The following is a 19,955-nucleotide window of genomic DNA, read 5'->3' as shown; positions in this document are numbered from 1 at the left end:
CCAGGTGAGGAAACTGAGTCATAGAAAAGAGGTAGATGCACAGATAAATCAGACATTGACTCTGGATGTGAGAACGTGCGTGTTTCTTGGGAAACCACAGACACAAAGATCGAGTTTTCAAGTGGCTCGTGGATTCAGGCCAGCCGTTTCATAGTGGCGCTTGGAGCGTGTCCCAAACGGGAACGTAGAACCCCTAAGTCATGGGTGGTGGAAGCAGGGCTGCAGAAGCGGAGTGAATCAGTCAGAATTCCGGTCCAGCTGTGCGAAAAGGGCTGTAAAAACAACAGACAGACAGACAAACAAACAAACACGAAAACTTAAAAAGCCGATGGCAGCGCGCTTAGGGAAAGCCAGTTGGCACAACGAAAAAAATACGAAAATGGATCAGAATTTCCCTACAAGACAAGGGTCGCTTCGGGAGGTAACCCGCAGGTAGAGGAGACACCAATCCGGAAAGGAGCGTCGTGTGACCGGGGTGCAGAGGCCACCAGGCGGGCGGTGGAGGAAGGGAAGAGGGGCGCCGCTACCCACGGGCGCTCGCTCCGGATCTCGATCCACGCGGATCGGATCTGGGCAGAAGGTGGGAGCTGCGAACGCCCTGAGAGTTTGCCAGAATGCTGCATCGAGTGCGTGCATTCGTTTTTCTCGAAGGAATCCCACGCCCTTCCCCAAAGTGAAGAACCTTAGGTTTAGACTTCTAGTTGGGAATCAGGAAGGAGTGGCGGCGAGGGGTCGGTCGCGCAATACTTTCCAGCGCTGACCACTCCCAAGGCCATTCAGGCGCCTGCCCCAGGTTCCGCGAACCGGTGCGCGGGGGCGAGGGCGGTGGGGCTGTTTGAGGGGTGCATTTAGTAGGCGCCGGGGTTGCCGCCTAAGGGGAGATGGAGAGTGAGAGCTGAGGGGTCCTGGAAGACAAGTGGGGGCAGGCAAAGACGGACGAGTGCGGGAGTTGATGGGGAGGGGAGAGAAAACCAGGAGGTCACCCAGAAAGGACGAGCGGCAGGAGAGGGAGAACTGGAGCGCGAGCGAGAGCAAATGCCGGGGGCGGGAGGGGGTGGTGGAGAGAAGAGGCGGGGGGAGAGGGAAGGAGGGCAGCAGCCAAGATAAATTTCTCACGGCCTAGGGCGGGGAGTGGACCGGACGCATAGTTGGCGCTCAGTCACATTTCCTTCTGGCCTCCCAGTTCCAGGGCAGCTCTGGTGGGCCGAGAGCGGTCGAGGCAAACGGCGCCTTAGGGTGGCTCAGTGTCACCCCAGGACCCGCCCCCTCCTCTGTTCCCCACCCCCAGGGTCTGAGTCCTGCGTCCCCTGCCAGACCAAACCAGCTTGAGGGCAGCTGTCCTCCCCGTGGGGCGGGTCTTGGAACCTGGGAAACTCTCCGCCGGGCCCCTCGCGGGAGAAGTGGAGGGACCGGGGAGGAGCGAGGGAGGTGGCAGGAGTCGACCTAGTTAGCGATCCCTCCCCCATTCCCTTCCCGCCCCCTCCTCGCGGGTCGGGCCCGGCCTCCAGTCCAGCCGAGCCCGCAAGGGTTAAAGGCGGCCGCAGGTGAGGTGGGCGGGGCCGCGATTTCGGGGAAAAAGGAGCGCAGGGCCGGGGATGAAGGCAGAGCGCGCGGGTGAGTCACGGGCGGAGCTGGCCTTACTCGCTCGCTCGCTAGCTGGCTCCCGCCCGCCCTCCGCCCCTCCTCCGCCGGGTTGGGTCGCGGCCCCCGCTCGCCCTTGGCCCCTGCCCCTCGCCGCTGGAGAGTCGGGCAGCGCGCAGGGCCCTGGAGTGCCCGCCCGTAGCGCGCCAGCCAGCCGTGCCCGGAGTCCAAGCGCAGCCTCGAGGTAGGAGCCCGGGTTGGGGCGGCGAGGGGTGAGCGCTACCGGGATCGTCTCCGAAAGACACTCCAGGAACGCGCTCCAGCCTCCTATGGCCTTGGGGGAGGTGAATCCGAGGGGCTCCGAGCCCCGGCGGAGAGAAAACTGGGCGGACGGGAGAGACTGGAGGGACCGAGGAGACTGGAAACTGGGGAAACTGGAGCGACTGGGACAACCGGAGGACTTGAACCTTAAGGACTGGGAGTACGAAAGCCCTACCACCTGAGCGCCGGTGATCTGGAGAGGCAGCCGGCGGAAGAGGGGAGGAGGGCGTCTGTAGCCGCGTTCCCCAACGAGCCGGGAGTGTGCGTCCTGCTGTCTCCCTCCCCGAAACCTTGCTGGCAAGCCATGCGTCCCAGGACTGGGCTCCCTGCCCTGGGTCGGGAGGGGCCCCTCTGGGGAGCCTGGGTCCTGAGCCTCTCCACCCCCTAGCCTTTGGGGCCGTTCCCAGGCGCCAAAAGCTATTAGGGTCCCAGGCCTCACTGCTCCCGCCCAGCCCCTTCTGGGCTGCCCCGCCTGGGCCCGAGGCTCCATTCCTGCTGCTTCATCCTGTTCCTTTCTTGTGGTGAGGCTGCAGGAGCCTGAGTAGGCGCCCCAGTCCCTCTCTCTCTCCCTCTCCCAGACTCCCCGGGCCACCTCCCCGGTCCCAGAGGCAGAAAGGAGTAGGGTCAGCTGAGCCCTGCCCTAAACCATAGAGGAGGCCCAGGGATATAAACCCCCCACCCGGGGCACCAGTACTCCCAGGCCTTAGGGACAGGTGGTGAGAAGAGGGGGACCTTCAAGTCACAGACAGATGGTCAGGAAAGGGGTGGAGGTCTTTAGGTTCCCAATGGTTTAGGGAAAGTGGAGAGACACGATTCCAGAGGTACATGCAGTACCTATTCGCTGATTGAATGAATAAATGAATGTCTTTGTTCAAGTCACTTCTCCAAATACTACCTCAGTTTCCTCTTTTTTAAAATAAGAGGATTAGTCTGACCAGTGGTTCTCCACACTTGGCTGCGTATCAGAATGATCTGTGGGACTCCTAAAAATGATCCATGCCTAGCCCTGGCCAGTGTGGCTCAGTTGGTTGGAATGTCGTCCCATACACCAGAAAGTGGAGGTTCGATTCCCAGTCAGGGGCCCGGGTTCGATCCCCAGTTGGGGCCCGTGCAGAAGGCAGCCAAGCAATATTTCTCACATCAATGTTTCTCTCTCTTCCCCTGAAGTCAATTTTTAAAAAAAGATTAAGTTAGCCCCTTAGTTATTTGAAGTAAAGAACTTACTAGCTATATTCTTAAAAAAATAAATAAAATAAAAATGATTCATGCCTAGAATATACCCCTTTATAATATCTCTTTGGGCAATTCTTCCTCTTAATTTCTGTGATTCTGGCTTTTGCTGTTGCTCTCTGCTTTCCCCACTCACCCTCCATCCCTTAAGGAGTGTCAACTGTACTTTCCTGAGCTTGCTGGTACACTCAGAACTTGGTGACCCCCTTCTCTGGGGAAGCCAGCCCCTCCCCGCTTCACATCTGGGTCTCCCCTCCATTGGAGGAGGGCATGGAAGCAGCCAGAGAGAGCTGGCTGGCCCCGGTGCAGGTCAGGGCCGGAGGGAGGGCTTAACTTCCTCTGATGGCCACAAATCCCCCAGAAACTGGCACTGCAGCTGAACCCTCAGGGTGGTGAAGTCCCTGCCACAGGGAGATGGGTAGGAGCCAGGCGTGGGAGTGGGTTTGTTGGGGCAGGAAGGGGGGGTGAGGTTGAGTAGCGAAATGCTTGCCTTCGTGGAACATGCCTCAGTGATGGAATGAGGGCTCTTTCTCCAAAATCTCAGAATCTGCTTGGACTTTGGGCTTTGGGAAGTCAGATAGCCTCATCTTTGAGTTTCAGAAACAAACCACCTCCCCCTCCCCATCTGGTGCTGAGTTAAACTGGGAAAGCTGAGAGGGGTCTGGAGCATCCACTTGGGCTGGCATCAGGTCTGCGGGGGGAAATGCCACTGCCCCTTGCGCTGGCCTGGGCAGCTGGGCTGGTAGGATGGTTGGAGCACTGTACTGCAGGAGTATCCCGCCTACCCGCCTGGGACCAGCGCAACTCCCAGGATAAGCTGGGTCCCATAGGAGAGGTAACCTAGGGGAAGGTAGGCTCCACCATCCTCTGCCCTTGGCCAGAACTTCACATCCTCAAGTCTTTGCAGGGCTCTCAAATTCTCTTAACTGATCTTTAGCCCCCAACCAGAGGTGCGTTTCTCTTTTTCACCTGGGGGCTTGGAGAGGGGCACTTTGCAGGGAGGGCATCTAGGTTGGGATGGAAGGTGAGCTGGTGATTTTGCTCACTTCCTCTCTTCTTTGCCTCCTTTAGGTATCACCTGAGGTGCCCCTGACCGTCCCTGTCCCCCACCCCACCCCGCATCCCGGCAATGCTAACCGCTGTCTGCGGCTCTCTGGGCAGCCAGCACACGGACGCGCCTCACGCCTCCCCTCCGCGCCTCGACCTGCAGCCTCTCCAAACATACCAGGGCCACACGAGCCCGGAGGCGGGGGACTACCCCTCCCCGCTGCAGCCTGGAGAGCTGCAGAGCCTCCCGCTGGGCCCTGAGGTGGACTTCTCGCAGGGCTATGAGCTCCCAGGGGCCTCCTCTCGCGTAACTTGCGAGGACCTGGAAAGCGACAATCCCTTGGTCCCGGGACCCTTTTCCAAGCTCCTGCAGCCAGACATGTCACACCATTACGAATCATGGTTCCGGCCAACTCACCCTGGCACTGAGGATGGCTCCTGGTGGGACCTTCATCCGGGCACCAGCTGGATGGACCTCCCCCACACTCAGGGCGCGCTGACCTCACCTGGCCACCCGGGGGCGCTTCAGGCTGGCTTGGGGGGCTATGTTGGAGACCACCAGCTTTGTGCCCCGCCACCACACCCACACCCACACCACCTCCTCCCAGCCGCCGGAGGGCAGCACCTCCTGGGGCCTCCCGACGGGTCAAAGGCCTTGGAAGCTGCCGCCCCGGAGTCCCAGGGGCTGGATTCCAGTCTGGATGGGGCGACCCGGCCCAAAGGCTCCCGGCGGTCAGTGCCCCGCAGCTCAGGTCAGACCGTGTGCCGCTGCCCCAACTGCCTGGAGGCGGAGCGACTGGGGGCTCCGTGCGGGCCCGATGGGGGCAAGAAGAAGCACTTGCACAATTGCCACATCCCGGGCTGCGGGAAAGCCTACGCCAAGACGTCGCACCTAAAAGCGCACCTGCGCTGGCACAGCGGCGACCGTCCCTTCGTGTGCAACTGGCTCTTCTGCGGCAAGCGCTTCACGCGCTCCGACGAGCTGCAGCGCCACCTCCAGACCCACACCGGCACCAAGAAGTTCCCCTGCGCGGTCTGTAGCCGCGTCTTCATGCGCAGTGACCACCTGGCCAAACACATGAAAACCCACGAGGGCGCCAAAGAGGAGGCTGCGGGAGCGGCCACGGGCGAGGGCAAGGCTGGCGGAGCGGCGGAGTCCCCCGGGGGCAAAGGCAAGCGGGAGGCCGAGGGCGGCGCAGCTCCCTCCAACTGAGCTCCTCCAACAGCCTCCCGCTGGTCTCCCCCGGGAGCATCAAAGGAGAGCCCCCAGGCCTGATGTCCTGGGAGGAGGGGGGCTTGAGTAAGAGGAGAAGGTGGATATTTATTGAGAGGGAGGAAAAGTGGTGTGGGGTCAGGGAGAGGGGACCCTAGGGGTGTTTTAGTCTCTGTGGCTGGACGGGACGCGTTTGACTGTTTGGCTGGCCCGGGTGAGTGCGGGAGCTGCGTATGCCCCTCTGTTCTCGGTTTCCTCACTGTTTCACTCACACCCCCCAGCTGGGGGGATAGGGTGGGGTATCCCTACCGGGGCTGGAGGGCGGAGGGGACCCGCTGGAGAAGGCTAGTGTCCCAGGAACAGAGAGGAGTGGGGCGGCCCGGGGCGCTGGGGGTAGCTGTCTGGACGCGTCTTTAGTGCCTGGGAACCGGGACATAAAAGCGCCTCCGGAACCGCCCTGTGGCCCCCGGTCCCTTTCATCCCCCTCATAGTGCTTCTTCCCCTAGGGTTTCCGGAGGGAGAGCTGAGATGGGGTAGGGAAGGCTGGGGTCCCCTTTAGGGAGGGGTCTCTAGCAGGCTAGGAGGGCTGTTTCTGTAGAAAGAACTCCTTTGATGCCCCTCCTTATTAACCCTTCCAGACCCAGTCTGATGGAGCTATGAAGGAAGAGGGGAAGAGGGCCAGAATCCGAGACAGCTTCCCAGCCATAACGGGTGGAAAAGAGAGCTAGATGTGGGGCATGGGCAAGGAAGTTCCCTTCTAAAATGAGAGAAAGCAATTAAATCGGGGAATGGAAGGAACTAACCTCTTCCATCTCAAACTTGGATTCAGTCCTTAACTCTTTGTCTTCATAAAAAATAAGTTCAGTAGTGCCTGTTCCCCACCTGTTACCCCCCACCCCCATCCCGTGTAAGCTTTCAAGTCAGCCAGAAGACCCTGCTCTAGAATTAATGTAGTTCCTCATCCTAAGTTCCCCATCATTTGCCTTCCCCATGGGGATGGAAGGAACAGGGTTACCTTGGCTTCTGGGGGGTAGGTGGGGGTGCCCCAGCAGAGGGATGTCCAGGGGTTCCTACTCAGAGTGGAGGACTCTGTCTCTGCCTGGCCAGCTCCTGCTCACCCTCCCCTTTCCCTGCCCCTGCAAGCCTTGCCCCTCCTGTAGAATGTGCTAGGAGGCTCCCCATCCCCTTCCACATGAAGGAGTGGTTCTCCCACCGGAGGGGGTCTGCCTTCTGAGGTGATGTCCAGGGAGCTGTCCCTGTTTTCTTCTTTAGATGCTAGAAATACATCCTGGTTGTAATCCTGGAGTGGGGAAGAGGAGAGGGGAGAAGTCCAGCAGAGGCTGAGCCTGATAAAGGGAAAGGAGCTGATGAGGGAAGGGTTTGGAGCTAGTGGACTTTCCCAGGCTTGAGCTAGAGGCCATAAGGTTTCCCCTGACCTCCCCTTCTTTCCACCCAGAGCCTTATTTGAGGATTAGTTGTGTATTGATTTTTAAGTTATAAGCAAAGGGTATTTTATTTAATATTAGGGCACGTGTCTGTGCATGTTGTGTGTACATGTGTGTGTATGTTTGTGTGTGTGTTTCTCTACTGAGCCTGGGGTCTCCAGCCAGGGAGACCCTATCTTGTTCACCCCACCCAAGGTCCTGGGGTCTAGGCCTACAGTGTCTCTTTCTCCCTTGGGGATGCTGGAGCCCAGTCCAAGGACTGGGAGCTCAATGGGAAATGGGGCTGGGATCTGGGTGAGAATATGTGTTTGTGTAGAAGGGAGTCCTTAAAAGGGACAGGGTGACTCCCTGAGGAACTCTTGGGCCTGGGATAGTTTAAGAAGTAATGTTCTTTCTTTATGCTCCGTCTTATCCCTACCTCCTGCTAACCCAACCAGAGGTCCCTTTCCTTCCTTAGAGGGTTGGGGGCAGGAGAAAGTTGGCAGTGCCTGCAGGTTGCCTGGCCAGGTAGAGAGACTGGGAGAAAGGAAGGGCACCGTGGGTGTGAGATGCCTTTCTCCTCCACCCATCGAAACCAGCCACCACCTCCTCGTGCCACCAGGACAGCTTTTCCCAGTGACCATTCTAAGGGGAACTCTTGAATGGGTGTTGGTAGTGGGGGAACATGGGTGTTCCCCCTATGGAGGCCCCCAGCTCTAAGGTGTCAGGTGAGGGCTTTGGTTAGGTTTTCTTGGCTGTTGGCCCCCTTCTAGGCAGCCCCCTAGAGGAGAAATGTAGGAATTTTTTTCTTTAACTGCTGTGAACCCACTTTGTTGGGGGGGAAGAGGAGGGAGAAACAGCCTGTGTTTTTTATGCCATAATAAAGTCATCAATCACATCGTTGCTTCATTTGTCTTCCAGCTCGGGTTTCCTTTTTGACTCAGTGTCCCTCGGCAGTGGAGACCAGGCTGCTGCAGGGTGGGGTGGACACTTCCCTTTGATCTTGCAGCCCTGGGCACCTCACCCCTCTCCCTTTGTTTGGGGCAGAGCTGAGCTGATGGAAGGGTCCGATCCTGCCCTGGAGGTGGCTGGTTCAGAAGGAGGGAGGAGCTCCCTCTGGGTGGATAGCTCTGCTGACTGTCCCACTCTGGTCTTAACCCGTGCAGATGAGGAAGTTCTAGATATTTCCTTCCTCCTCCACATACAAGCCCCCTCTTTCCCCTCCCCTGTCAAGAACGCTGGTTCCCTGCCTTCCCAGAGATAGCCAGCCTCTTGGCACCCTCACCCCACCCCCATGGGATGTGTGTGTGTCAATCGGTCCCTCTGGCTGTGAGTGAAGTGGGGGTGACTGACAGCGATTTCTTCACCCAGGATGATCCCTATCAGGAGCAAGGCGATGAAAGGCTGCCAAGATATCTGATGGGCTCTCGCCCAGCTGGAAAGTATGAGGGAAAGGCTCCTACTGCAACTCCCAGATAGAGACCTGCCACAGTTACACAACCACACTGTGCACAAATGCGCCCTCACTGGACCCACGGGGCACCCTCAGATATGCAGAAATGCCCATCTGTGCACTTTCCCAGGCTGCCCAATGCCTGGCATGCAGATGGTGCCTAATTAATGTCAAATGAGTAAAAACTTCAACTCCAGAGCCCCATAGCCAGAAAGATGGACAGAGGATCAGTTTTGGATTTCAAGAGAGCAGGATAGATTATTGTGTTCTTTCACCTTCCCATCTACTTTTTTTTTTTTTTTTGCCAAAATTATTCTTTCCTCTAGTGGGACTTCTATTTCCCCCACTTTAACCCCAACCCAATTAATTTCTCAGAGCCAAATCAGTACTCAGGTTGGTCCACCCCATCACAGGTTTGGGTCTGGGCTCACAAAGTCCACATTGGGATGGGGCATCAGAATGATTTGCGGGATCACAGGGAAAACCAGGCTGATCTGGGGGTGCAAATGTTTGTTTCCATCTGCTCCTGCTTTAGAAGTCTGGGAGGATAAGGGACAGGTGCATTTTCCCATGACCATGATCATGCCCACCCCACTCCTTGGGGCGCCTCTTTTGTTCTCCTCATTCTGGGGGAGTTAGACCCCAGGAACCTAGTGAGTCCTCTCCTCTTTTTCCTTCCATGGCTGCCCCCAGAGACAGGAGGCTAGCCGTGGTGCTGGCTGGGCCTGTCTGGGCAGGGCTGGGGCTGCCCCTCCTCCCCTTGCAACTCCTCCCGCTGACCTGCATTCTTAGCGGGGGCCTTTGGTGGGGCTCTGACGCTCACTAGGCTCGTTCGCTTTGACAGCAATGCTGCCTGGCTGGCCTGGCCCCTCTGATGGAGCCCAAGGCCGGCCACCTCTGACCCCTCAGATCTGAAGCCCCTGGCAGGACGATCCCAGAGGGGCTGGGAGGGAGGGAGGGAAGTTAGAACATCTGGACTGACCTTTTGGGCGACCTCTCTGAGCCGCCATCTCCTCTCTTGGGAAGTGGGAGTAGAATTCTAAGGTGGGTGAGTGAAATGAGGAATGGGAAAGTGACAGAAGATCAGGCTGCCTGGGAACTGCCGCCTGGGGCTGTGCTGCATGCAGCTGACCCATCCTCCTCCTCCTGCCTGTTCCTGACCCCTAGCGGGCATCTGGGGAAGTTCAGGAGGTGAACCAGCTTTCTTGCTAGCCGTTTTGGTGCTCGTGTTAGTGCACAGCTTTGATATTTGTTTCTGGAACGCCATGCAATGGCAACCTTACCATCCCTCCCTGACGTTGCATCCAAAGCAGGCTTTACCTCCACATTAGCCCCAGTGAGCCTGACTGTTCAGCATCCTAACAGTGTAGGTTTGAAAAGAATCTCAGGAACCACACAGTCCTGTTGTTCCTACCCAGTAGACAGCATATTAGAATCACCCATGGAGTTTTTCAAGATACCCCGATTCCCTCCCTCAAGCCCCACCCAGTTATGCCCCTTGGGGCTATATTAGAACAGCGCTTCTCAAAATTCACACTTGAGGTCTTGTTAACATGCAACTTCTGATTCAGTAAGTCTGAGGTGGGGCCCAAGATTCTGCAATTTTTACAAGCTTTCAGATGATGCTGATGCTGGGAGTCTGCTGACACTTTGATAGCAGAGTATTAAAGTATTGTGCTGTGCAGTGAGACTTGTGTGGTTGAAAAATAACCACCCTGACTGGGTAGCTTAGTTGGTTGGAGTATCAGCCTGATACACCAAGGATGAGAGTTCAATCCCCAGTTAGGCCACATACAATAGTCAACCAATGAGTGCATAAATAAGTGGAACAACAAATTGATGTCTCTCTCTCCCTCTCTCTTTAATATCAATCAATAAATAAAAAATAAATTAAAAAACCCTTTCTCACCCCACCCATGGTTGAGAACCACCACTGATCTAGCTAAATACCTTCATTTTGCCACTGGGAAAACTGAGGCCCTTGCAGAGAAAGTGACTTGCCCAAAGGGACCCCACAGAAGCAAGATGAGATGCCAATCTGCAAAGTTCCAGGTAATGCTCCTCCCTACTTCCAACCCAGTTTGTAGGTCATTCTTCTCTTCAAGTGGCAGTTCCCTTTCTGAAAGTGAAGCTCATCTCCCTGGAGACAGCATCCTCATGGGACTCGGCCTTGCATACCTGGAGGCATTTAGGAAATATCTCAGATTGCAGGCCCCAACAGCCTTATCTGGCAGGTCTCCTCCAGCCATCACCAAGCACACCTGCCTACAGCCTGCATCAGTCTCTGCCTTGATTCCCATCCTAGGAGGGACTGACCACAAGCTTGAATGCCGTGGCCAGGGCTCTGAGCAGAGGCCCTGATGGATGTGGGAGAAATAGATAATCTCAGTGTCTCACCCATTCCTGGAGGACTCCACAGAGCAAAAAGGTGTAAGATGCATTGGCTTAAATGCTGGTTGTGGAGGTGGCTTATAGAGAAAAATGACCCAGGAAGCAGAACATTTGAGACCAGAGTCCACCTCTGCACTGATGTGTGCCCCCTGCCCCTCTTGGCCAAGACTTTTGTACGGTTTCAGCTTCACTGTGCAAAGGCACTATATATTTGGAGTAGAAACTCCCAACTTTTCTTTCAAAGCTATCTTCCTATGAGTTTGAGCACTGTGGGGCAGAATCAGCCTTTTGGAGGTTAAATGTGCCCTTCAAAATGGCATTAATTATGTGTCCCCTACACCTCCTAGCCTGATTATTCTTTTCTTTTTAAAAAAATATATTTTCTTTCTTGCCAGCTGGGTGTGGCTCAGTGGTTGAGCATCGACCTAGGATCCAGGAGCTCGTGGTTGGATTCCCAGTCAGGGCACATGCCCAGGTTGTGGGCTTGATCCCCAGTCAGGGGCATATAGGAGGCAGCCAATCAAAGAGGACTCTTTCATTGATGTTTCTCTCTCTCTCTCTCCCCCTCTCCCTGAAACCAATAAAGATATATTTTTAAAATAATATAAAAAAATAAAAATTTTTCTTTCTTAAAAAATATTTTTATTGATTTCAGAGAGAGAAGGGAATGGGGGAGAGAAAGACATCGATTGGCAACATGCCTCCCACCAGGAATTGAGCCAAAACGTGTGCATTTGCCCTGACCAGGAATCGAATCAGTGACTTCTTGGTGCATGGGACCACGCTCAGCCAACTGAGCGACACCGGTCAGGACCTGGCCATTCTTATACATCTTACTGGGGAGGTTGGTGGTGCACCAGCCTTGAACCGTGCCTTAGGAATTCAAACCAGGGCACAAGTAGCTGAGGTTCTTTCTTAATCTCCAGATGCCCCAGCAGTCCCAGCTCTCTAATAAATCATTCCAGCTTTTCTTTCCTCTCTTTTCACATGGCTCCTGCTCGCAGCTCCTGCTCCGCACAGTGTCCCTATAGGAGTCACGCGCTGATTCGCAGCCTTTTCTGGCCTGAGAGCTGCGCCCGCCCGGGAAAGGCAAGCAGCCAGGCAAGCAGCCAGGCAAGACTAGGAAGGCTTCTCTTCTCCAAGAAGTGGTGCTGGCGCGCACCCTGGTGGACGATAGCGGAACTGCAGGCGCTCTGTTCCAGCTCCGCCCCGCCGGGGGCAAGGCCTTCCAGGTCACCTGGGAACCTTGGTCCAACGGGACAAATCTGACCCTGAATGGAGGCACTGGCTCCCGGAACTAAGCTGGGGATCTTGCAGGGAGAGAGGGTGAGGAGCATATATTCCTGGGAAGCCAGGAGGGGTGGATAGAAGAGGGGTGTGGGACTCTTGGAGAGGCGGGGTAACTAGGGGGATGGGCCAGGACTCTCAGTAGGGCAGGGCCCGGGGAGCCTGATGGTCTGCCCTGGCCTACTGATTCCTAAGCCTGGAGCTTAGGGAGAGAGTGGGTGCCTCAGTGTCACATTGCACATCGAGTGTGCGTGGGGTGCTGGGGCACCAGAACCCGACTGCAGTGCCTTCCCTGAGTGTCTGTTTTCACCTGTTGGGAAAGGGGCTCCCTAAGACTGATTCCTGGCCAGGATGGTGGAGAGGTGGCATGAGGGACACACTCATCTCCACCTCTCCCCCAGATGACATCGTGGAGCCCTGACACCCCATGTTCCTGTGACTGCTTTGTCTCCATGCCCCCGGCCTCTGCCATCCCAGCTGTGATCTTTGCCAAGAACTCAGACCGACCCCGGGATGAGGTGCAGGAGGTGGTGTTTGTACCAGCAGGCACTCATACCCCTGGCAGCAGGCTCCAGGTGGGTTAGGCCTTATGGGGTGCCAGGAGGTGGCAGGTGTAGGCATTCTTCTAAGACCTTTCCCCTCTCTGCTTCCCACACCTGGGAAGCCTCCAGATGTGGAAAGAGCATGAGCTTCACGTCTACCGACCTGGACTTAGCCTATTACTTAACCTCTGTCATCCTCTGTTTTCTCATCTGTAAAATGGAAATAAGACCTTCCTCTAAGGGCTGTGTAAGGTGACTGGCACAGTGCCAGCACTTTGTAGGTACCTCGCCTTTCTGAGTGGACTCCTCTTCTCCCCTACCTGCAGTGCACCTACATTGAGGTGGAACAGGTGTTGAAAACCCATGCTGTGATCCTAAGCCGCCCTTCTTGGCTGTGGGGGGCCGAGATGGGCGCCAACGAGCATGGTGTCTGCATTGGCAACGAGGCTGTTTGGACCAAGGAGCCAGTTGGGGAGGGGGAAGCCCTGCTGGGCATGGATCTACTCAGGTGCGGCCCCTGCTCTCTTATCCCCTCACCACACTAGAAGTCTTGGGGGCTGAGTACTGGCCCAGCCATCCTCCCCTCCTCCAAGCCTGGTTCACAAGGGCCTCCTCCTTTATGCCCATCTTGTCTTGGTATCATCACCGGGAGGCTGCCCCTGCCCTCCTCCCTCCTATCTCCACAATCTGGTAAGAAGCTCTCCAATGTGGCCACCTCTGGCCTCTCCTGGCCCAGAAATAGGACAGTGGTTTTAGTTTCTTTTCAATAGAGGTAAAATGTTTTTCAAATGACAGCTCATGTAGAGTCCCAATTTATAAAACCAGTAAAAGTGGAGCACGTCTGATTGAAGAGAGGTCTTGGGGCTCAGGGCACTTCTCTCTCTGAGACTATGTTTTGGCCCTTTCCATGGAACCCTTAGAGGCAGCTTGAAAATCACTGGTGTAATTGTGCAATGTTGGCAGATTTTCTATGGGACTTGGGCCTGACACCTAACCTCCCTGGGCTTCTTCTGTCCACTGGAACTTCGGCCACCAGCCACTGAGACCCTATCACCCTTCTGTCCCCTGGACCTCTTTTTGTGCCAGGCTGGCTTTAGAGCGGAGCAGCTCAGCCCAGGAGGCCTTGCACGTGATCACAGGCTTGCTGGAGCGCTATGGGCAGGGGGGCAGCTGCCGGGAGGATGCCACATCATTCCACTACCACAACACCTTCCTGCTGGCTGACCGAACTGAGGCATGGGTGCTGGAGACGGCAGGGAGGCTGTGGGCTGCGCAGAGGATCCCGGGTGAGGAGCCTGGTGCTGGGACCTGCCTCCCAGAGGTGGCCCCTTTTGCTAGCTTTTGAAGGGGGTGGAAAAATGGTGGTAGCAGGGAAGGGCCAACCCAGGTGCAAACCTCTTAGGTGGTGGGGCCATCTAGAGAGATGGAAAATGAGCCCTCTGGGGAACTTATCTCCCCTCTCACTTGGTTAAGTGCTCTTGTGCTCCAGCCCGCCGCTTCCTCTGAGAGCCTTCCTGAACTCCTTGGTGGTCAAGCTCCCCCCTTATATGCAAACAGGTGCTTCTTCATCACACTCACCACAGATGGCAAGCTCACATTTATTTCTGATTGTTTCTGTGATTGTTTTGTCTGTCTCCCTCTCCATGAGGGTAGGTCTGTTCTCTTCACCACTGTGTTCTCAGCACCTAGCCGGGCACCTGGCACAGAATAGGTGCTTAATAATGAACGAACTACCCCTCTTCTCCCTCACAGAGGGGGCCCGCAACATCTCCAACCAGCTGAGCATTGGCACAGACATCTCAGCTGAACACCCGGAGCTTCGGACCCACGCCCAGGCCCAGGGCTGGTGGGGCGGCCGGGGCACCTTTGACTTCGCTCAGGTCTTCTCCCTGACGCAGCAGCCGGTGCGCATGGAGGCTGCCAAGGCCCGCTTCAGGGCTGGGCGGGAGCTGCTGCAGGAACGGCAAGGTCAGGGAGTGGGCAGGGGTGAAGGCCGGGAGGGCCACAACACTGCCAGCCCCTCCTCCCTCCCATAACTTTGGGGGCTTGGTCTGAAGCCAGAGGTTCCCCTTCTGCCCTGGGGGCCCTTACCCTGTCCTACTTGGCAGGGGGCATCACCGCAGAGGCGATGATGGACATCCTCAGGAACAAGGAAAGTGGCATCTGTATGGACTCTGGAGGCTTCCGCACCACGGCCAGCATGGTGTCCGTCCTGCCCCGGGATCCCACGCAGCCCTGTGTCCACTTCCTCACTGCCACACCTGACCCATCTAGGTGAGAGGAGGGAGGCTGGGGCAGGAGGGGGAGGGTGTGCTGGGCAGGGGAAATCGAGGGATGTGACAGTCCTCCATCCTTCCATCTGCATCCCATTAGGTCAGTGTTCAAACCTTTCATCTTCGGGGTGGGGGCAGCTCAGGCCCCCCAGGTGCTGTCCCCCACTTTTGGAGCACAGGACCCTGTCCGGACCATGCCCCGATTCCAGACTCAGGTGGATCGCCGGCACTCTCTCTACCGTAGACACCAGGAGGCCCTGGGGCTAATGGAGAGTGAGCAGGTAACCCCCAGGGAATAGGGGTACCCTGGGGGGGCAGCTCATCTCCCCCACACCCAACTGAGTTCTGGAAACATGAGAGGACTTGGGAGTGGAGAGACTTCTGGGCTGGGGAGAGGGGTCTCTCCCTTCAGAGCCAGCTGCCCAGGAGAACGTCAGGTCGTCTGTCCTTTCTCCTACTGTGTGAGACCGCAGACATGTCCCCCTTAATTGGGAGGGAAGCCTGCCCTGGGACTCATCTCTGCCTTTCCCTGGCAGGATCAGGGGCAGCAGCTGCGGCAGAAGCAGCGGGATCTGGAGCTGGAAGGCCTGGAGGCAGTGAGGGGGCTGCTGGCTGGGGAGTGGGCCCCACCCCCCCAGGAACTGGGTGGCCTCTTCCAGGCCTTTGTGGAGAAGGAGAGCCAAGCATATGCCTGAGCTCCACAGCGCCCCCTGGCCCGCATGGGGTGAGGGGCTGGGTGTGGGCGCTGGACCCCTGGGGTAGTGGGATCAGAGCAGTTCCTTCGTGCCTCTTGTTCTGAGTAGCCGGCTCGGCCTTGTCTTAATAAATGTTTTATTTCTTATGTGTTTTACTGATTGCTTCCCTTGAGATGCCCCAGTGACATGAACGACAAATTCAGGGCCTGGAGACACTTTATTGGGAGAGGCTCCTGCCACAGGGGAGGGCTCTGAGGAGGAGGGGAGGCCCATTCTACTCTTTTTGCCCAGTTCTTGTTCCTGTGGCTTTGCTGACAGGGTAGGGTAGCAATTCATTTCTTGATTCTCCTGGTCATAGTTTTGGTTGTGCTGGGTGCCCCAGCCACAGAGACCTTGGGGGCTACAGCTGCTCTCACCCCCTTCCTTGCCTGGACAAGGTTTTGGGGGCCCTTGGAAACCAGAGGCCACAGTTTCTTGGTGGCAAAGGAGGCTTGAGGCAAGGGGGCAGGCTCATGGGGTGTCTTCTTCCCTTGCCCGGCAGTGACAGAAGGGCTGCTATCCCCAGCCATGGACCTCCCGGGCAGCTGGGGGAGCTCAGTGAGCACGGGCTGTGTCTCCATCCTCAGAAGGTGCTCCATCTGGGCTGCCTGCTGTCTGCGCTCCTTGTGCCTGCTCATGTCCTGTTCCAGCTCCTTGAGGAAGCCTGTGAGGGCCAGGATGGTGGGTGTCTGATGGAGCCTGGGCTCAGCACAAGGGCCCCTGGGCTGAGGGAGAAAGTCTCTGGCTGAGCTGAGCAAATTGCCATCCCTAATAGGGAGGAGCCTGAGGCTGGGGTGGTGAGGGCGAGTCGCCTGTGTGCCCAGGCTGACCTCTGGCCCTAGCTGTATTGTCCTCCTCTGGCCCAGATGCTGATCTGGGCTTGGGGCTATTTCCCCAGACCCCACGGGGCAGGGGTGAGCTCTGGGGAGGCTGCAAGCATTGGAAAGCAGGGTCACCTCGCTCTGAGCAGAACGGGCCACTCAGCTCTGGGAACTCTTCATCTGAGGCTTTGCCCTCCTCATCTGAGTCCCAGCGCTCCGACACAGGCTGCCTGTCCAGGTCCATGAGCAGTGGCAGGGCTCCGATCACCAGCTCCCTGCAGGGCAGAAAGCAGACGCTCTGTTGGAGGGCACCTGTGGGTGTGGAGCCTGGGAGGTTGCACACACAGCAACAGCACCCACACCGGGTAGGATGCTGGCTCCTGAGTGGGAAGTCCCCAAAGAGCTAAGGGCTGGTTCCATGAGGAGTTATGGGCGGGAAAGGGAAAAAGGGCTGATGAGCTGGGGTGGGGGCGGAGAAGGTACTACGGACTGAGACTCCAGGTTTGCAGGCTGAGAGGGAGCCCACGTGGAGTTAGTAGGAGGAGACCAGCCATCGCCCCTTCCTTGCTACCTTCAGTTCCTGCTCACCTGTAGCCATCCTGGTTGGTGCAGCTGTTTCCAGTCAGGTTGAGGATGAGAAGGCTCTGGGGGAATTCATCTGCTTGCACCAAAGTGAGCGAATGAGGTTCTCACACCCACCTTCTATCCCAAAGCCACTGCCTCTCTGCACAGCCCCTGACCCCCTGGAGGATGTGCTGCTAAGGCAGGCACAGGGAGATGGGGGCAGAAAGGAGGGAGGGCCCCGCACGGGACTTATTCTATGAGCCAGAGTGAGGGCGTTCCTACCCAGCTTCAGTTTTTCTATCAGGTTCTCAGAAAGGTCCAGAAACTGGAGGTGTGGGAGGTCACGAAGGTTTTCCACCTGCCTGATTCGGTTTCCTGCCAGAGACAGGAAGCTGTAGGGGAGGGGAGGGGTACAGAGAAAGAGCTGAGTCATAGAACAGCTGCCGGAAAGGGAGAGGGCTTCAGGCACTCCGGCCCCTGGCTAAGCAGTTGGATGACAAGTGGGAACACCTGGCCTTCTGGGATGAGGGAAACAGAGCTAGGCTGGCTGGATCCTCAGCTGACAAGGAGCGAGGCTTGGAGAGATCTGAACCAGTTCTTTTTGGGTGTTACCAGGTTTCCTCCCCTTCGCCTCCCCCTTCTTCTACACTCCCCACCCCACCCCCTGCCTGAGCCCTGGCACCACTTACCGCAAGGAGGGGATGCAGGCCAGGTTCTCAATTCGCTGTATCTTATTCTGCAGGAAGAAACCAAAGTGGGAAACCAACCTGAGGTCAGTTGGGTGGGGGACCCTTTAAAGGGACAACATCCCAAGACCATATCTACTATTGCAACTGGAGATCTGGCACTTGGGAATGATGACCCAGCCACTGAACTGTTTGTCACAACCTTGGGATGATTTGCTTTCTCCAGGGTGTAAATTTGGGGCTGGCTAAAATTGATTAATGTATATCCTGCTCACCCCACAGCCAAAGAGTCACCCAGAAATCAGAGAAGGAAACCAAGGAGCCACAGGGAACTGGAAAAGACCTTGGTGGGGGCTTGCATACTCAAAGGGAACAATGAACATATATTATTTTGATTTGTAAACTTTCTACGGGGAAAGAAAGGTTCAGGGAGCTGGGTATATTCAATCTGGGGGAGGCTGAAGGTCAACCAACCAACCACCAACCCCCACCCCCACCCCCACCCCCACTGACAGCCTTCAAGTTTCTGAAGGACACAAAGGAATCTTCTTGGTTCCCTCTTCCTCTTCTTCAGAACAGGAAAAGAGCTTGAGCTATATAACATGAGAAATTTAGGGTAGACACCAAGAAGAACTAGACCAAGAGAAGTGTCTGACAAAAAACAGTGATTCAAGAACATGCTCAAGATCTCTTTTGGAAGAATTGGTCTTTCAGTTCTGGTTCATCTGAGAATGGTTTCAGCGAAGGTCTGTCTGCCTGAATGCCAAGGAGTAGGCAAGATGACCTGCTTGGCTCCTTTCAGATTAAACAGACTTGGTCCAAAGGGAGCAAGTGGGGCGGAAGTAGAAGGGGCAAGAAGTTACCGCTTGCAGATAGAGGCTGTGAAGATTCTGGAGGCCTTCCAGATTCATAATAGTGGTGATCCCCTCCCGGTCCAAGCGGACAGTCTGTAGTTCAGCAATAGTGTGAAACCTGGGAGAACAGTCCGTAGGGTGGGCTCTTAGCAGGGAAGAGGGAAGGGGGAAGGAAAGGTTTTGAGGGGGAGTGGATGGCTAAGTAACATATGAGCAGGAGTTAGCCAGGAAGGTGAGAAGGGGCTGAGGAGAAAGTATTTCAAACAGAAGGAATAGTATGTGCTTATTCAGCCTTTCTCAAACTTTGATGTGCCCATAAATCCCGTGGGGGTCTTGTTAAAATGTAGTTTCTCATTCAGTGGGCCTGAGGTGGGGCTGAGAGTCTTCATTTCTAGCAAGCTCCCAGGTGGTGTTGACTCGGCTGCCCCCGCTCTCCTTCCCAGCACCAACCACTCTAAGTAGTAAGGCACTAAGGTGTGAGAACCCGGGGTCTTAGAGGAATTGCACACTTGTGGAGAGTGGCAAGAAATAAGGCTGAATGGGCAGCAGAGGTCAACTCATGCTAAGGTGTGTAGATTTTATCTTGGAAGGTTATATCAGGGAGTGACTGGTCAGATTTGTCATTTAAAGGGATCACTTTGGCAACAGTAGGGGGAGCCTGGATTGGGGTCATGGAGACTAACTAGGAGCTTGTTGAGAGGTGGTGACAGCTTTATCGAAGGCAGTTGAGTGGGCATGGTGGAAAAGTAGTGGAATGATTTTTAAGGAGGGAAAATCAATTAGGCATTACTGCGGATTGAATATGTGGAGTAAAAGAGGGGCAAAGATTAGGGGACTGCTCCGGGGACTGCTCATCCCGGGTGATCCAATACCCCAGCACTCTTATCTCTCCCTGCACTCACATCTTCTCTGACAGATCCTCATCCTCAGGGAAGGTCAAGTTCCGCTTAGTAATAAGGGCTTCAGTAATGCACACGTCCCCTTCCTCTGGACTCTGGGCAAGCTGAGCTGTGAAAAAAGATAGGTTCGGTTATTACAGGTCTTTATTCTTGGAGGCCTGACCCTACTGTTTTCCACCTGTTCTACCCACCGTCCCATCTCCCTACTCACCTCCAGGCATGACCTAAAGGCCGCTGTCCTGGGGCGAGACTGGAAGGAAGAGCAGAGCTCTTTGGAGAGCCCCTGGGGATGGCGGGACCCTGGATGGTATAAGGAGAGAGAAGCTCAGAGTCTTGGGGGACAGAGGAAAGGGGTTGATTCAGAGCAAATATTGAAGTGGGGTAGAAGACATAAGCAAATCGAAGCGGGGGATCAGGAGTTTGGGGGTTGTAGAGGCGCTCCGCTGCCGGAAAACTCGGGGAGGTTGGTTAATGCACGCGGACGCAGAAGAGCGGTTCAGCGGTTTGGCATCGTTGCTAGGAGACCGACGCCAGGTGGGGCGCTGGAGAGGGCGGGCTCGCGGCGCATGCGGAGTACTGCTCCAGTTGGCCGATCCTCCGTCTGCTTCCGGCCCCAGGTCTCCCACAATCCTTAG

General features: G+C 56.1%; 3 protein-coding genes across 3 annotated transcripts; 2 read left to right on the top strand and 1 right to left on the bottom strand.

Moving 5' to 3' along the window:
- Window positions 1–1,736: 1,736 nt before the first annotated feature.
- SP6 (Sp6 transcription factor) lies at window positions 1,737–5,392 on the top strand. The gene is made up of 2 exons (XM_016202235.2): window positions 1,737–1,825; window positions 4,204–5,392. The coding sequence occupies exon 2, from the start codon at window positions 4,262–4,264 to the stop codon at window positions 5,390–5,392; it is 1,131 nt and encodes a 376-aa protein (XP_016057721.1). The 5' UTR covers window positions 1,737–1,825; window positions 4,204–4,261.
- A 6,521-nt stretch (window positions 5,393–11,913) lies between these two features.
- SCRN2 (secernin 2) lies at window positions 11,914–15,457 on the top strand. Its single transcript, XM_016202234.2, has 8 exons — window positions 11,914–11,986; window positions 12,349–12,522; window positions 12,816–12,997; window positions 13,576–13,775; window positions 14,242–14,457; window positions 14,598–14,763; window positions 14,863–15,043; window positions 15,299–15,457. Exons 1-8 carry the CDS (start codon window positions 11,936–11,938, stop codon window positions 15,455–15,457), a joined length of 1,329 nt encoding a protein of 442 aa, XP_016057720.2. The 5' UTR covers window positions 11,914–11,935.
- A 332-nt stretch (window positions 15,458–15,789) lies between these two features.
- LRRC46 (leucine rich repeat containing 46) lies at window positions 15,790–19,698 on the bottom strand. The gene is made up of 8 exons (XM_016202233.2): window positions 19,532–19,698; window positions 19,324–19,429; window positions 18,431–18,539; window positions 17,571–17,617; window positions 17,164–17,273; window positions 16,906–16,975; window positions 16,453–16,592; window positions 15,790–16,160 (listed from the first exon to the last, which is right to left on the bottom strand). Exons 1-8 carry the CDS (start codon window positions 19,539–19,541, stop codon window positions 15,790–15,792), a joined length of 963 nt encoding a protein of 320 aa, XP_016057719.1. The 5' UTR covers window positions 19,542–19,698.
- Between the last annotated feature and the right edge of the window lie 257 nt (window positions 19,699–19,955).

The sequence above is a fragment of the Miniopterus natalensis genome, chromosome 17 (assembly GCF_054644295.1).
Source record: "Miniopterus natalensis isolate mMinNat1 chromosome 17, mMinNat1.hap1, whole genome shotgun sequence".
Taxonomy (NCBI): domain Eukaryota; kingdom Metazoa; phylum Chordata; class Mammalia; order Chiroptera; family Miniopteridae; genus Miniopterus; species Miniopterus natalensis.
Note: the sequence above shows the minus strand (reverse complement) of the source record. Positions and strands in the feature narration are given on the sequence as shown.

Bases quoted from the DNA above. Each gene is read 5' to 3' on its own strand.
- LRRC46 (XM_016202233.2), bottom strand. The intron at 16,593-16,905 runs GTGAGCAGGAAC...TCTGCCCTGCAG, and splicing joins ACCAACCAGGATGGCTACAG to GGAGCTGGTGATCGGAGCCC. The intron at 16,161-16,452 runs GTGACCCTGCTT...TGGCCCTCACAG, and splicing joins CCCGTTCTGCTCAGAGCGAG to GCTTCCTCAAGGAGCTGGAA.
- SCRN2 (XM_016202234.2), top strand. From the start codon at position 11,936: ATGGAGGCACTGGCTCCCGGAACTAAGCTGGGGATCTTGCAGGGAGAG. The intron at 11,987-12,348 runs GTGAGGAGCATA...CCTCTCCCCCAG, and splicing joins GGATCTTGCAGGGAGAGAGG to ATGACATCGTGGAGCCCTGA. The intron at 14,764-14,862 runs GTGAGAGGAGGG...GCATCCCATTAG, and splicing joins GCCACACCTGACCCATCTAG to GTCAGTGTTCAAACCTTTCA.
- SP6 (XM_016202235.2), top strand. From the start codon at position 4,262: ATGCTAACCGCTGTCTGCGGCTCTCTGGGCAGCCAGCACACGGACGCG.